This window comes from Amblyomma maculatum, chromosome 10 (assembly GCF_055883805.1).
Source record: "Amblyomma maculatum isolate TAMU_Amacu chromosome 10, ASM5588380v1, whole genome shotgun sequence".
In the NCBI taxonomy this organism is placed as follows: domain Eukaryota; kingdom Metazoa; phylum Arthropoda; class Arachnida; order Ixodida; family Ixodidae; genus Amblyomma; species Amblyomma maculatum.
In genome coordinates, this window is record NC_139353.1 from 167,949,615 (window position 1) to 167,964,399 (window position 14,785).

Here is a 14,785-nt window from a genome sequence, read left to right on the forward strand (position 1 = left end):
AGGTCGCGGCGGCCGTTTTTCGATAGAGGCGAAATGCAAGACGCCCGTGTGCTCCAGCTGCATTGTCAGTGTACGTTAAAGTACTTCGGGCGGTCGAAAACTTCCAGAGCCCTCCACCAAGGTGTCTCTCATAGCCCGAGTCACTTTGGGTCTTTAAACCCCATAAACCAAACCAAACCTAACCTAATCATTCAGTAACAAACGCCGTGACGGCTGTTGCACGATCCGCGCTACTGGCAGCTGCTTTTATGTACAGGTCAAAACAATTGTGACAGTAATAGGCGAGTAAGGGATACCTTTCCTGTAAATACTGCATCACAAATTCCCCCTTTGTTCACTACATCCGTCCAAACGGCCCTGTATCCTTATCAGTGTGGCGTTGTCTTCTTTAGCTCTCAATAGTCATTCTACTCGCCACACGTTATCTTTCTCCGCGTAAAGTTATGACACGACGCGCTGCAATCGTGCCGAATGAGCGTCCGGTTGTTTGTTTGGCACCAGCTGTGATCCCTGAAACGAGGATAAAAAGGAAGAGCGCGCGGCTACACGTCACTGTTTGCAGCCGGCAGAGAGGCAGCTTTTGCGTTCCATACTGAGCTTCAGCAAAAAGGACAATGCTTCGCCCATTGTGTGCGATCGCTGTGCTTTCCATGTTCACTGCCGCGGTGGTTGTCCCCGGAGGTTGGACGGCCAAGGATCCCCAGTCCAGCCCCAAGTACAAGCAGCTGGCCCACTACGCCATGTCTCAACACGTCCAAGGCCTGGAAAACTACGACACCGTTCTCGAGCTCACCAAGGTGGAAACTCAGGTGAGCAAACGGAGGCGCTGTTGACGCTTGCGGTATTAATAGTATGTCTGACCACATTTCCTGGTGAATACCGTTTGGCAAAAGCATACAACATTGTGCAATCAAGGCCGAGAATCACCCTTTGAAGGCAAGCATGCTAGTTTGAGATGTGATGGCCGACATAAAGCCCGAGATTCACGTCCTATGTTTCGAGAGTCCTGAGAACGTCATACTGTGGTTCGACAAAGCAAGTTGTTGGGCGAGTGTGTGACAATTGTTTATAGTTACAGCGCGAAATAGAGGACAAGAGAGGAGGACACAACACAAAGTATGGAACGTAGTGTGTTTGGAAGTCTTCTGCAAGGGAAATGTGTTCGGCGAGAAAAATAGGGTAGATTTATTTCCGAAAGGGCAAGGAATTGTCTTTTCATTATTACTTATATCTTCTCTCGCACATTTTCATGAACAATATCAACATCTCGCAGGCTTTGCGCTCGGGCACTCTCCCAGTTCTAGCTCCTAGCGTTATTCATGAAGCCCGCTTCTTCAACAATTTTCCTGAACTAACGACTTGTTACAGTGTATGGAGCTGTCACGTCAGAGAAACCGTGTGCTTTCAATGCAAGTATTTTTACCAAAGTCATTAAAACTGTAAGAATACTTATATTTTTTCACTATCTGGTGTGATCAGCCACAAAGAGCTGTACAGACAATTGGAAACGCGCCCTCCACGGAAAGCACTGCTTTTTACTTTACCCGGTAGAGAACACTTCAACTGTTTAAACGAAAACGTTCTCTGGACGCTAATACCGCGCAGACGAAACCAGGCAAACTACAAAGTTAGCCAGTCCCCATGCGAACTTTGACAGCACATAATAGTTAGGGCCACATCATGCACTAGTTATGGCTTACAGAGGTTATAGTTACAAATACATGAACTGCTGAATAAGTAACCTGGTGTAATAAGCAGTAAATTCGATAGTCTCATTATTACAATACAAGAAACAAGTTAAAAGAATAATTTTTTTCACAGCAGGAGGTGCGCTAGCTTTACCCCGGAGCCAACACTCGATTTTACTATTGTGTAATTATCAGCCTAACTATAAAAACTGCAAGGCGAAGGCCTCTCCCCTATTCCTCCATACCTTTTAAGAAAACAGCGCAACAAAGACAACCTCGGGAGAGGACACGACTCATAAGAACGCTACTATAAACTTATTTTATTTTATCTGCAAGTCACATTTTATAAGCCGTCACGTCACATGTCACATAAGGGCGACGCCAGCTTTCTTTGACTAACATATAACATATGAATAGTTTTAACGCCTCTTCAGTTGTTAAAGGTAGCTATTCTCAAATACAGGTGACAAGAAAGAAGGAAAACGGATATGAAAGAACCGCACATGACATACGACCAGGGTTTAAGGGAGGACTCTCAAAACCTAATGAAGCACGATAAGCTCGCAAACTTAGTGAAGCACGTTATGGCATGCAAGTGCGTACGCGGCTTTAAAGAAGAAAAAATTCTGGGCAGATGTTTTAGCACAAAAACAACAGTTTTGCTCCAAGCTTTCCACTTCTAGAACAAAGCAGATTGCATTAGCGATCCCTCTATAACATTGTACTCGGCTGAGCGTGGTTTTCTGTAAAAAAATTTATAACACATTTTGCAAGGCCTTCCGTGCCTGGTCGTATGTCATGTGTAGTTCTTTCACATGTTTTCCTTTGTTGTAACCTGTATCTGACAATAGCTACGTTTACCAACTGAAGAGGCGATAAAACCATTCATATCTGTTGTGTTAGTCAAAGATAGCTGGTGCCGCCCTAGTGTGACATGTGACTTGACTGCTTATATAAATGTGAGTTGCAGACAAAATAAGATAAGTTTATGGTAGCGTTCTTTCGTGTCGTATCCTTCCCTAAGATAGCGAGATTTGGGCCTAGATGGCTATTCATAGCGGTTCACCGCGCTGTGTCTCTTGTCGTTCTAGACGTTAACAAGGTGAACCACTATGTGCTCTACTACCCCGCCGGTGGCGCAGTGGTTACGGCGCTCGACTACTGTTCCCAAGGACGCGGGATCGAATCCCAGCCTCAGCGGCCGCTTTTGGATGGAGGCGAAAAGCAAGGCGCCCGTGTGCTGTGCGATGTCAGTGCACTTAAAGAACCCCAGGTGGTCGAAATTTCCAGAGTCCTCCACTACGGCGTCTCTCGTAGCCTGAGTCGCTTTGGGACATTAAACCCCAAAAACCAAACCAACTATGTCCTCGACTGTGGTAGTCATTTTTATTACCAAGTATGAATAACCAACTTGGCCAGAATCATGTTTCATTGAACATATTCCTCCAATTAACCCGGTCCTGTCCTATCGGCATCTACTTGACCCCTGCGAACGTCGTAACCTCACCCGCCCACCTAACTTTCTGCCTGCTCCTACTATGCTTTTCTTCTTTTGGAATCCAATTTGTTACCCTAAGCGACCATCGGTTGTCCTCTCTACGCGCTACATGTCCTGTCCATGTACATTTCTTCTTCTTGATTTCCACTAGAATAACTCGAGTTATTTCATTGAACCACTCTGCACGCTTCCTATCTCTTAATGGTACACATACCAGTCTTAACGTTAAACCTACAATTCTTTATTATGCGTCATTATGTGAATTGCCCTTTTTCTTATTCAACATCCTCTTTGGCTTGGAAACAAACTAAATTGTAAAAACTTTCGCGTCTAAGGCGCACATAGTTGGCGTCTCTGATATGCTTTCACAAAATTTTTAGACGAAACGTTCTAAATAAGCGCGCAAATTTACATGGCTCGAAAATTCAACTGCCACCGTAATTCACCTCCCATATGTCTCGCTTGCGCAAATTTCCTTGTTTAGTGCATGCTTAGGGCGACCGATGAACATGACATCCGCTGCAGGAGCAAACTTCAAAGGTTTGACTTGCACTAGTACGGGGACAGACACGGACAGAGGGAGACGAACAAAGCGCTGACTTTCAACAGAAGTTTATTGGAAAACAGGGGGGGGGGGGGGGGGTGCACATTTTTGTGTCATGTGAATCAGCCGAAGTAAAACGTCATGAGCCCATGCGTCGATTTTCTCTTTTACCAAAGTATTGACAAAACCAAAAAAAGCAAGTAGCAAGACACAACCAGTCACAAAAACCCAAATCACAGGTGAAGCGTACACCATGAGCAAGGACATTTTCCACGCCTAAACAATCTATGAAAACGATTCACGGCTAAACAAAGGATGAAAACCCCGGCTTTTTATTTTGTCGCTCTCATCGACCGGTTAGCTGTGAGTCATGTGCTCATGGTCTATGCTCCACCTGTGTTTTGTGATTGCGTGTATCTTGTTACTTGCTTTTTTCGGTTTTGGCAATGCTTTGTTAGGAAAGGGAAAAACAGTACATGTGCATATGACGTTTTGACTTCGTCCGATTCATATGACACGAAAACATACATAATCCCCCACCCTCCCCTGTTTTTCAATAAACCTCTGTTGAAAGTCAGCGCTTTGTTCGTCTCCTTCCCTCCGTCTGTCCGCGCCACATATCTCAAGAAAAGTGTTTTATTGCGAAAGCAATACTACGACAGGTTTCGCCTTTTGGCCGTACCGGAGCTTATCCTTCACGGTCGGTGACAAAGTCATGTGTCACCGGTCATGTGTCATTGTCACGATCATGTGACAACTGACGTCATACCAGAGCGAGATACAGGGTAGCAAGTGGACTCTTCAGAGCGCTGTAGCTACGTTCCACGGTCGAGCGGCGGCGGTGGTCGGTCACGTGACTACTGGCGTCATACCAGAGCGAGAGACGGGGGGGAATCTCTCCAAAACATGGGGCATGCTCCAGCATCTGCTGGACTCAACAAATTCAAAAACTCAGTCGGGGATAAGATTGGCAAAAGTCAGACACGCCTTTGAAGGAGACGATGCGGCGTTTAGTTTTTAGTAAAAACGTATGTTGCAGACAACCAGCGTTCCCCACTCCCGAGCTACGGTGGCACGCCCAACGAGGCGCTTGACGCCCCCATCCCGGAGGCAGAGGTAAGGGCGGAAATTGTAAGACTAAATCAGCCCCGGGCCCCGATGGGATCACCAATAAAATGCTAAGGAATCTGGACGATGACTCTATTAGTCTTCTAACGGAATTCATTGGAAAAGTTTGGGAAACGAGCCAGTTGCCAGATCAGTGGAAAACGGCAAACATAATACTAATACCCAAACCGGGAAAACCCCCGCAATTGGAAAATTTGAGACGATCTCCCTGACCTCATGCGTAGGGAAGTTGCTGGAGCACGTAATACAGACGAGATTAACGTGCTTCATGGAACAAAACAACCTGTGGCCGCACGAAATGGTTGGTTTCCGACCACACTTGTGCACGCAGGGCGTAATGCTCCAATGATATCATAGACTCGCGATCAAGAGACGCCAAAGCGATCCTGGGCCTAGACCTCACCAAGGCCTTCGACAATGTCAGGCACGAGGCTATCCTCGAAGGACTCGAAGTGCTCGGAAGTAGGGGAGAGAACGTACAACTACATAAAAGACTTCTTATCGGGCAGAAAAGCCTGCATGATATTTCAAAATTTAGAATCTCCTACGATAGAGTTAGGAAGCAAAGGCACACCGCAGGGCTCAGTGCTATCGCCTTTCCTATTCAACGTGGCAATGAGAGGCCTCCCGGTAAACTTGACCAAATGAAGGGGCTAAATTTTAGCATGTATGCGGACGATAGTAACCTCTGGATTAACCATGGGAACGATGCGAGTACGGAGGAACACCTGCAGGCAGCGACCGACATCATTGTTGATTACGCGGATAAAAGGGGACTTTCGTGCTCCCCCCATAAATCTGAGTTGTTCGTTTATTCCCCAAAGTACCTCCGCTGCAAGAATAGCGGGGAGTTTTATATTCAGGTGGGGGGCAAACCGGTGCCAAAAGTAGATCAGATCAGGATTTTGGGGATGGTCATTCAATCCCACGGCCATAACGGAGAGGGCCTGAAGAAATTAGAAAATTACGTGATGCAAACCCTCAGGCTCTTGAGGAGGGTGGCCACTAAAGGAAGAGGCCTGAAGGAGAGAAATTTACTAAAACTAATCCAGGTATACGTAATAAGCAGAATCAGTTACGCCACGTCCTACCTGGACATCAAGGCCGGCGAAAAAGAGAAGTTAGACTGCCTGATTCGAAGATGCGTTAAGAAGGCCTGCCCATGGGTACCTCGAACGAACGACTGCTCGAACTCGGGGTGCATAACACGTGGGCAGAATTGGCGAAGGCAGTGCGAGTCTCCCAATTAGAGACACTAAGCACGACCGAGACGGGCAGGGTAATCCTTGCAAAAGTAGGCCTCAACCCAGACAGACGAGTTCAAAAAAAAGTCACAATTAATAGTGAAATCAGGAATGCCTTGTATAGTCCCCCCCTTCCCTAGGAATATGCATCCAGAATTTAATGTCGAAAGAGGGCCAAACGAGCCGAAGCTCTAGAGCGACGGTTCAAGAACATAGGAGCAAATGAAGTAGTCTATGTTGATGCGGCAAGTGGCAGAACAGGTGCGGCGGTAGCTTCGGTAGTCGATGGCCGAGGGGCACCGGTATCCGCGGCAGCCATCAGAGGCCGCAACATAGAGACTGCGGAGGAAGTTGCAAAAGCGCTAGCTTGCGTAGGAACAGAAGCCAAGTTCATAATTAGCGACAGCAAAACTGCCATTCAAAATTTTGGGAAGGGGAGGATATCGCCGGAGGCGGCCAAAATCCTCACCCAAAGAACGATAAATAGGAAAATTCAGTTAATTTGGACACCCGCTGACGCTGCCGTCTCTGGTAACGAGGCGGCTCACGAGCTAGCCCGAGCTCTCTACTTCCGGGTAGCCGTCGAGCCTCCCGAACACTGGGGATACGACGAGCGTCTGCAAAATTACTGGGAAATCATCGAATATTATAAATTGGGACCTAGACTGGTACCCCCGCCAGATGTTAGACTAAATAATTGAGAAGCTGTCGCGTGGAGGCGGCTACAAACTAATACGTTCATGAACCCGGTCTGGGCGTTTCACGCGCTACCAGACTTTAGGGATAATGATCTCTGCAAACACTGTGGGGCGAGAGGGACCCTCGACCACATAATTTGGGAGTGCCCACTATCTCCAGGGATAGGACAGAATATTAAAAGTAGAGAAGCCTGGGATACCCTGCTGCGAAGCGCGGATCCTGCGATCCAGCACCGCACCGTCCATCTGGCGGAAGAGACCGCAACAAGCCAAGGGCCACCTGCCAGCCTCTAATCCGCAGGCACACGACTCCCCGTTTCCGATGGAATTAAAAGTTGTACAACCAACAACCAAATACCTTTCTGGCCTTACTGCGGTGATGGATGCGTGTGTTGCAGCGTGTGGTATGATGTGCGTTATCGGGGTGAAGAGAATAAAAGTAGCGCCTACTGGCTGGTGTGTTACTTCGGATGTGTTACCGTTTAACCTGATGGAGGCACCACAAGCGAAAAACTTTGCGTAGCCAAGCGGACATTGTTTTCGCAATTTCCAGGCTTAACAAAAGCTAAGCCCCAGCTATTTTTTTTTACTTAGGTCATGCCCCGCCGGGGTGGTGCAGTGCTAAGACGCCCGAATACTGTGCCAGAGTACCCGGGTTCGACCTCGGTGGCTGCGTGAAGGCGAAACGAAGAGGCGTCCGTGTGCTGTGCATCAGCGCATGATAAAGATCTCCTCCTTCTCCCACCCTGTCTATATACTCAAGAAGCAGTAATTTACCGCCGCCTACAAACTAATACCTTTATTACACCATTTCTCCTAAACCTCTGGTACCCCTCCCTTTATTCCCCTGACTGCCCACATTGCGGTGAGCGGGCAATGCTCTACCACATGGTTTGGGAGTGCCAAGTTACCCCTTCTTTAAGCCCTCTCCCCCACCCATGCATGGAAGATTTGGAGGCCGCCCTGCAGGACCCCTGCCCGGAGCGCCAGCAAAGGCTGGCTCGCCGAGCTGTTATTAAAGCCATGGCCAACGGGACCAATGGACTGAGGGTCCCCCCCCCCCTTCGCTGACTAAATAAATAAGCATGTTTTGTCCTCCTCCTCAGGTGGTCGAAATTACTCCCTAGCCCCTCCACTTCGGCTTCTCTTTCTCTTTTTACACTTTCACTCCCACCTTCCTCCGTACCCTTACAGCGCGGTTCAGGTGTCTACATAAACAAGTATGACATATACTGCGCCTTTCCCTTCCAGTGAACCAATTATTATTATTATTATTGTTATTATTACTATTAATATTATTATTATTATTATTATTATTATTATTATTATTATTATTATTATTATTATTATTATTATTATTATTATTATTATTATTATTATTATTATTATTATTATTATTATTATTATTATTATTATTATTATTATTATTATTATTACTTAGGTCATCCGCACAGTCAAGCCTGGCTGAGCAGTGCATCCGCTTTTGAGCGATCACCAACTAGCCCCAAAAAAGACTTTTCTACGTGATTTTCTTTCTTTTGACTGCAGGTGGTAGCGGGTATCAATTACCGGCTTACCTTCACGACCGCCGCCTCTGACTGCAAAATCGGTGAGGTGGAATACAGCGAGGAGCGCTGCCCTCCAAAAGACAACCTGGTACGTGGCTACAGGTGAAGCCCACTGGTATCGCCACCTGCCTGTTTTTTCCACCCTCTTATATTCGGTTCTTTTGGGCTCCTAATTCAAGGTTTGTGTGCACGGCTTTTTTTTTTGTTGAAACATATAAGTTTCCTACGACTATTTGCGAACTTTTTCTGTTCCTCGATGCTAATATACTGGAAGCCTGCATAAGAACGCGAAGTAGCTATCGCGTTCATTGCCAAAACCTCAAGGAAACTGTTTTGTTTGAAAATTACGGTGGTGCCGATCATTTCCACGGCGCGAAAATATTTCTGGTGAACCAGCTTGAACGGTTCGGTTTTAGTCATACTTTTGCTGCAAAGGTTTGCATTTATGCTTGTCGCCCCAAGGAGGGACGCCATAGTGCCGGGATGTTTCAACCAACTGAACCGCACTGCGCTTTTACCTCCATGAAAAAACGGTCACTGGGGTCGGACCTCGCGTCCTTCAAGCAGTCAAGAGCCCTAACATGTCGCGTTATTTAAGCCTCAGCAGACGAGCAGCTTCATCACAATCCTTGGCCTAGCAAAAATGTTTGCGGAAATTGAAAATATCAAGTGACGTTTTAATGGCTCGTTTCTTTCTTGTCGTAGCCAAAGGCAACCTGCACAGCCATCGTCTACGAAAAGCCGTGGGAGAAATTCCAGTCTCTCACCTCACTCAGCTGCGAATAACCTCGCCACCGTCACACAAGTGGATCTCGGATGCCCACAATTAGCGGGCCAATGTTTTATCTTCAGCCTTGTACCAATGGTCTTGAAACCCTATGCCAAAGACTGCCGGCGCCGTTCAATATTCTTTTTTAAATTTATTCCCGCAAAGACAGGCTTGACAATATAAACGAGAACGGTATCGTGTTGAGAGGTATGTGCTGTTTACACGAGAAATAAAAAATTGGATGTAAAGACATTTCCATCCTACAAGTTTAAGACTCACTGGCATAGACGTGAAATATTTGAGGAACGAAAGCACAATGTTAGGCGTTGTGCATTTGTCTTTGCCGCAGATTGCCTTTCTTTTTCCGCGTCTCCATCTGCTGAATTTTCAAGTGTGGCTGCATGAGTTGGCCGCCCAGTGAAAATTGTAGCTGCTGTGAATGTGATTCGATTTTATTCAGTTAACGTGAGGCCTTGGGCTAGTTGGCTGGTATTCATGGTAGACTACGGAGAAAAAGACGAACACGTCAGAGAAGACGACAACACGACTCAAGAACTCACTCGCAACTCGGGTTGCGAGTGAGCGCTTGCGTGGCATTGTCTTTTTTGCCGTGCTCGTTTTTGTGCGAGTATGCCATGAATTGAACTTATTCATTTCTTTGTTTGCGACACAGAAATAGGGGTAACATCAAAAGGGATACTGCCTCGTGACACTTCTTCTTACGCAGTTCATATCAGTCATTTCACATAGACTAGCGTACCGAGTTTTCACTGTAGCCGCTTTCGGAAGTTGAAAAACACGACCGTAGAAACTTTCTGCCCACACAAATGAAAAATACTTAATCCATGAGATTTGAACAATGTAAGCACTCCAGCAAAAAATAAATAGCAGATTCCAGCATAAAACAGATACGATCACTTAAGTAAACACAGTCACAGTTGTGATTATGGTTGCTGGAAGGTTGCCAATTAATAATAAGATACAAAATTGTAGCGCAGGGGGACCAATGCAGTTATGTTCAGTGCACCTTAATTACATCTAGATTTTCTTGCAGCTTCAGACTTTCTAAAATGCTTTTCTTTCAATGGAAGAGGCTGCTGTTGTGTGAGCGAAATTGGCACATTGAGAACGAACATTAAGCACCCCGAAATAGCGTGTTCATGAAACATGAGATATTCGAAAGGTGGAGCCTGAAAATTCTGTTGATTGCTAAGAACAAATATTTTTTGCAACCATTTAAAAACTATCCCATCTTGAACAATGTTCCCGACTCGAGAAGGTAAAAATAAAAGGCATGCCTGAATTGCACAGTTAGGACTGCGCCACGATGCTTCCAATTGCTTTGTGAGTAAAATTAAACTGGCTGCCTGATTACACAGGAGGACGAAAATATTAGAGATGAAAAAATATATATACTTCTCGTGTTTGAACTATTTGGCTCTCGGCGAAAAAACGCCGATTTCCTTTTAAAGACTTGCACTGCTCGTTTAAAAATATGTGAACTAAGTTTTTTGGACGCTCATTCATGACGACAACGATGCCGCTGAGATTGTTTTCAAATGCGCTCACAGAACAAAGGGAACAAAACAAACGTTTCTCTGCACAGAAAAGTGTGTAATCACACCACTACAAATGACGACGTTCTGCGAGTGCGAAAGGAAACTGACCTTTTCATTTTGTACAGTTTAAATTTGCCTTGAGAGTTTTGCGTTATCTTCCCAATGGCATATTTATTATTTCGGAAGCCTTAAAGCTTTATCCAAACAATTTATCCCTGAAAGTTGGTTCCTTCTCAATGTTGTTATTAGGTGAAGTATAAATTTTGCCTTCCCCTTAGTGTGGCCGGAGAGTGTGACCACAAACTGTGACTGCAAAATGCCATTCGAATACTTGAAGAAAAACGCCTCACAACCAGGAGTCAAGCCACCACTTTTCAGATTCCCGGCCGAGCGCGCTAACTACTACTCTACGCCGGGCTTTCTTTTTCAGCATGGTATTTATGCCACTCGTTTATAGAGAGGAAAGAGCTACATACATTATTTACAAAGTAATAAAACTGTAGCAGAACAACTTCAATTGAAATACAGAATACACAACACACAATTAAAACACGTCCTAAGACAATTCCACTAAAACGGTGGCAAAGAAAAATAACACATCAATAATGGGAGCCAGTCCGGTTTATAGTCACTGTCTTTATAAATGTCTCTGAGCTGGTGCACCATCTGGCCGAAACGAGAACTGGGGGAAACGAGAGGATCAGTATTCCGTTCTAACATATGCGTTTTCCACAGGCTGTGCAGTGAAAGGAGGAAAATCATGTCAAAGGGTTCAGGTCCTGTTTGTGGCCATTAGGGAACTCACACTGTAAGAATTCAATACGGGCTCTCAGTAAAAACGAACGACGCGCTAATGTTGGAGGAAGGGGCTATTGCACTGGCCGCCACCCACTGCGACGCAGCCTACATAATGTCGGACTCGCAACCGACCTGCCGAAATTACATGCGGGGTAGGATAGCGCCACTCGCCCGCAGAATATAATTGGCACATACAAAAAAATTCAGATTCGGCTAATAGTAAATAACAGGTTATATGGGTGCCCGGTGACCAGGGGGTGGAGGGGAATGAGACCGCTCACGCGGCTGGCCGAGCGTTCCTCCCCCGGGGTTCCGCTAAATCCTCCGGTTCTAACGAGGCAATCATACCAATCCCGCTCATAACTTGTGCGGACATTACAAATAATCTACGCCTCTGCAGGAGGGCACTCCCGGGACCCGCCGAAGGTCTCGACAGATCTGAGGAGTGCCACCTTAGACGGCTCTAAACCGGATGTTTTCTAAATCCCGCCATACTAAAGCACATGGACCCGACATTCACGGGTAGGTGCAAATTCTGCGGGCAGTACGCTGACTTATACCGCATGGTATGGGCCTGCCAGCAAAATACAAAACTAAAAGCCATAAAACAGCCAACTAGGGAGGGCCGGGAGGCGGTCCTGTCCGGCTCGGACCTGGACGCCCAGCGTGTCCTGGTCCAGAGAGCTCGGGCAGCGCCGGCAGCCAATGGCGTCTCGGAATAGGGTCTGCCGCTCAGCTCCACAACGAAACGCACCTCCCTTCCCAAATCATATCATAGTAAATAAATGTTTTCTCCTCCTCCTTCAATACAAAGTCTTTCGTCGATGTTCTTTGTAGAATGTCCAAAAATAATATCGCATCTTTGCAGGAAATAAACAGTGTTCGATGGTTTCAGGTGTATCACATACCCCACAATTAACAGACGAAACAATAATTTTTTTTTTCTGATGCCACACATTACAGGTAAAACTTCGGCATGAAGTTTAAAGAAAAACATTTAGTACAAGGCTAAATCGGCATTTTACATACTCTTCTCAACACATCATGTCCCATACAATTCGAATAGAGTGAACTGTATAATGGAGGCAAGAACATCATAGATATCAATTCTTTGTATAATTTTTTCCCTGATGCAAGGAGTAAGTACAGATAAGAAAAATGAACTGCGAGAAAACTCACTGAATCGTATATCTTAAAAAGGCGTTCGTGTGCTGCGCGATATCAGCGCACGTGGTCGAAATCACTTCGGCTCCGGTCTCTTTTTTTTTTTTTTTCACTTTCACTCCCACTTCCTCCCCTTATGGAGCGGTTCCGGTGATCACAGCAACAAGTGTGAGAGATAATGCGCCTTTCCCTACGCGGGCGCCTAGCTTTTTGTCTCCAAAAAAGTTGCCGCTGTGGCCGGGATTCGATACCGCATCCTTGCGCATATGTATTGAGCGCCCTAACCACTGCACCACACCGGCCGGCAGTAGAATGAAAGATGCGCAATAGGAATGGGAGAACGGAAAGAACAGTTATAAATAATGAGAATAACAGGGAAATAAAAGGGAACAAAAATTTCCCGAATGAATAAAAACGAAAAACAAAACGAAAAAAAACAAAATTAAAAATATTTTGGAAAGAAAATGTGAAGCCATTGTTCAAACATAATAAGAAAGAGAGAGAGAGAGGAAGCTCTATATAATGCAAAAAAAATACTGTAGAGCTCTCGTGGTTGGGTCCTCATTCCAAGACTTCCGCGGCCTTTGCTGCCCGGCTGGCCCGTTCAATCAGCCAAGGCTGGTCTTTCGACTCCAAACTGGACAGCGCAGACTCCCACTGCTCCGGCGTGGCGTTGGGAATTATAGGCACTGCATCTATTTTCTGGCAGGCCTATGTGATATGATAAATTGTAGGTTTCTGTCCGCAGCAGGGGCGTGTCCCTGTATACGGTCGGATGTATCTTGCTGTATAAAGGCAAGTATGGATAAGAATTTGGTTGTAGCTGTCGCCAAGACACCGACTGCTCCATGTTTAACAACTTGTGGGGCGGAGGATACCGTCTACAACAAGAAAAAGTGTTTGAGGAAGCGTTGTCGTGTCCGCGAAGGCCGCCCGGATTCCTCTCTGCCCAACGTCAAATTTCTCCTGCTAACGCCCCTTTTCAAGCTCCAGTGCTGCTTCGCAAGCCAGCCGCGCATTGCAAGAAAGCATCGGCGAACGTCAACGTCCGCAAAATGCCAGACAACCTGGCGCCTTAATCCTAGCGGCAATCATCTTCGCGCCGTGGTAGGTTTGAAGCGGGCGATCAGGGCGCTGGTCGATAGGACCAAGGGAACAAAATGTAGCGCACCAAGACAAGGACAGAGTCCTGCCCTTGTCTTGGTGCGCTACATTTTGTTCCCTTCGGTCATGTACCAACAAGCCCAAGTATCTATCCTTCGATAGGACCACTCTGGCCGCCGTCATGTGCAGCCTCTAGATTGGACAGTTTGAGTGCTAACGATTTTCCATGATATATATGCGAGAGCACTTCTTCTGGAGACCCTCGCGAGCGTCCGTCGAGTGCAGGGCCGCTCTCAAGGAGGGGAAGCGTCGTAGTTTCCCCGACAGTCGCTGTGCGAGTACATTTGTGTATGGCTGTGAAATACTGGCGCTTGTTTTGTTAGAGTGAGTTAGCGAGCGTCAAGCCTATTCATAAACGTCAAGCGGCCGGCGTGAAAGATGGAGAGTTGCACGGTCAGAGAACGTCTTCAAATATTTGAGCAGTTGGGCATGGAAGTAGGCTCAACAAACCAAAAAAGGAAATCCGTGAGAACGCTAAAAGCGCATTACATAAAATATTATGGAAAGGCATGGAGGCTTAATTGTCATTCAAGGTAATGGTTGGGAACCGCAAGACAATCAGCAACCGCTCTTCATTGCTTGATATATGGCAGAGTATTTGACAGATTTCAAGCGTATCTTCAAAGGAGGCACTTTGAGTGGCATTGTCGGGCACAGAGATTAGCATCTATTCTCTCTGCTGAATGGTCGGTAGAAATCAATAGCGTGTTAGGCGGCGGCTTGAAAAACTACGATAAAGTGAAATAGTAATGAGACATCGGCTGTCACCGCAGGATGATCGGAACAGGTATTAGAGCGAGAAAAACTCCGCCAGCTCTACTGAAAGAGGTTGCAGTTAGGTGTTGGGCCCTCCTATATTCGCCAATTTTTCGACAAGTGGACTTGTCTTCGTCTGGGCCAAATGGTGTTGAAACGTTGGCTCGACCTGCGACCTTGATCCTTCATACCGCGCAAACCATCTTC

General features: G+C 46.2%; 1 protein-coding gene across 1 annotated transcript; it reads left to right on the forward strand.

The window, feature by feature from the left end:
* The first annotated feature begins 200 nt into the window (after positions 1-200).
* On the forward strand, positions 201-9,523 carry LOC146177879 (cystatin-2-like). The gene is made up of 3 exons (XM_084580627.1): positions 201-809; positions 8,349-8,456; positions 9,074-9,523. The coding sequence occupies exons 1-3, from the start codon at positions 615-617 to the stop codon at positions 9,152-9,154; spliced, it is 384 nt and encodes a 127-aa protein (XP_084436753.1). The 5' UTR covers positions 201-614; the 3' UTR covers positions 9,155-9,523.
* Positions 9,524-14,785: the final 5,262 nt, after the last annotated feature.

Excerpts from the sequence above, each read along its gene's own strand:
- LOC146177879 (XM_084580627.1), top strand. The coding sequence starts at position 615 with ATGCTTCGCCCATTGTGTGCGATCGCTGTGCTTTCCATGTTCACTGCC. Across the intron at positions 810-8,348 it reads TCACCAAGGTGGAAACTCAG|GTGGTAGCGGGTATCAATTA; the intron begins GTGAGCAAACGG and ends TTTTGACTGCAG. Across the intron at positions 8,457-9,073 it reads GCCCTCCAAAAGACAACCTG|CCAAAGGCAACCTGCACAGC; the intron begins GTACGTGGCTAC and ends TTCTTGTCGTAG.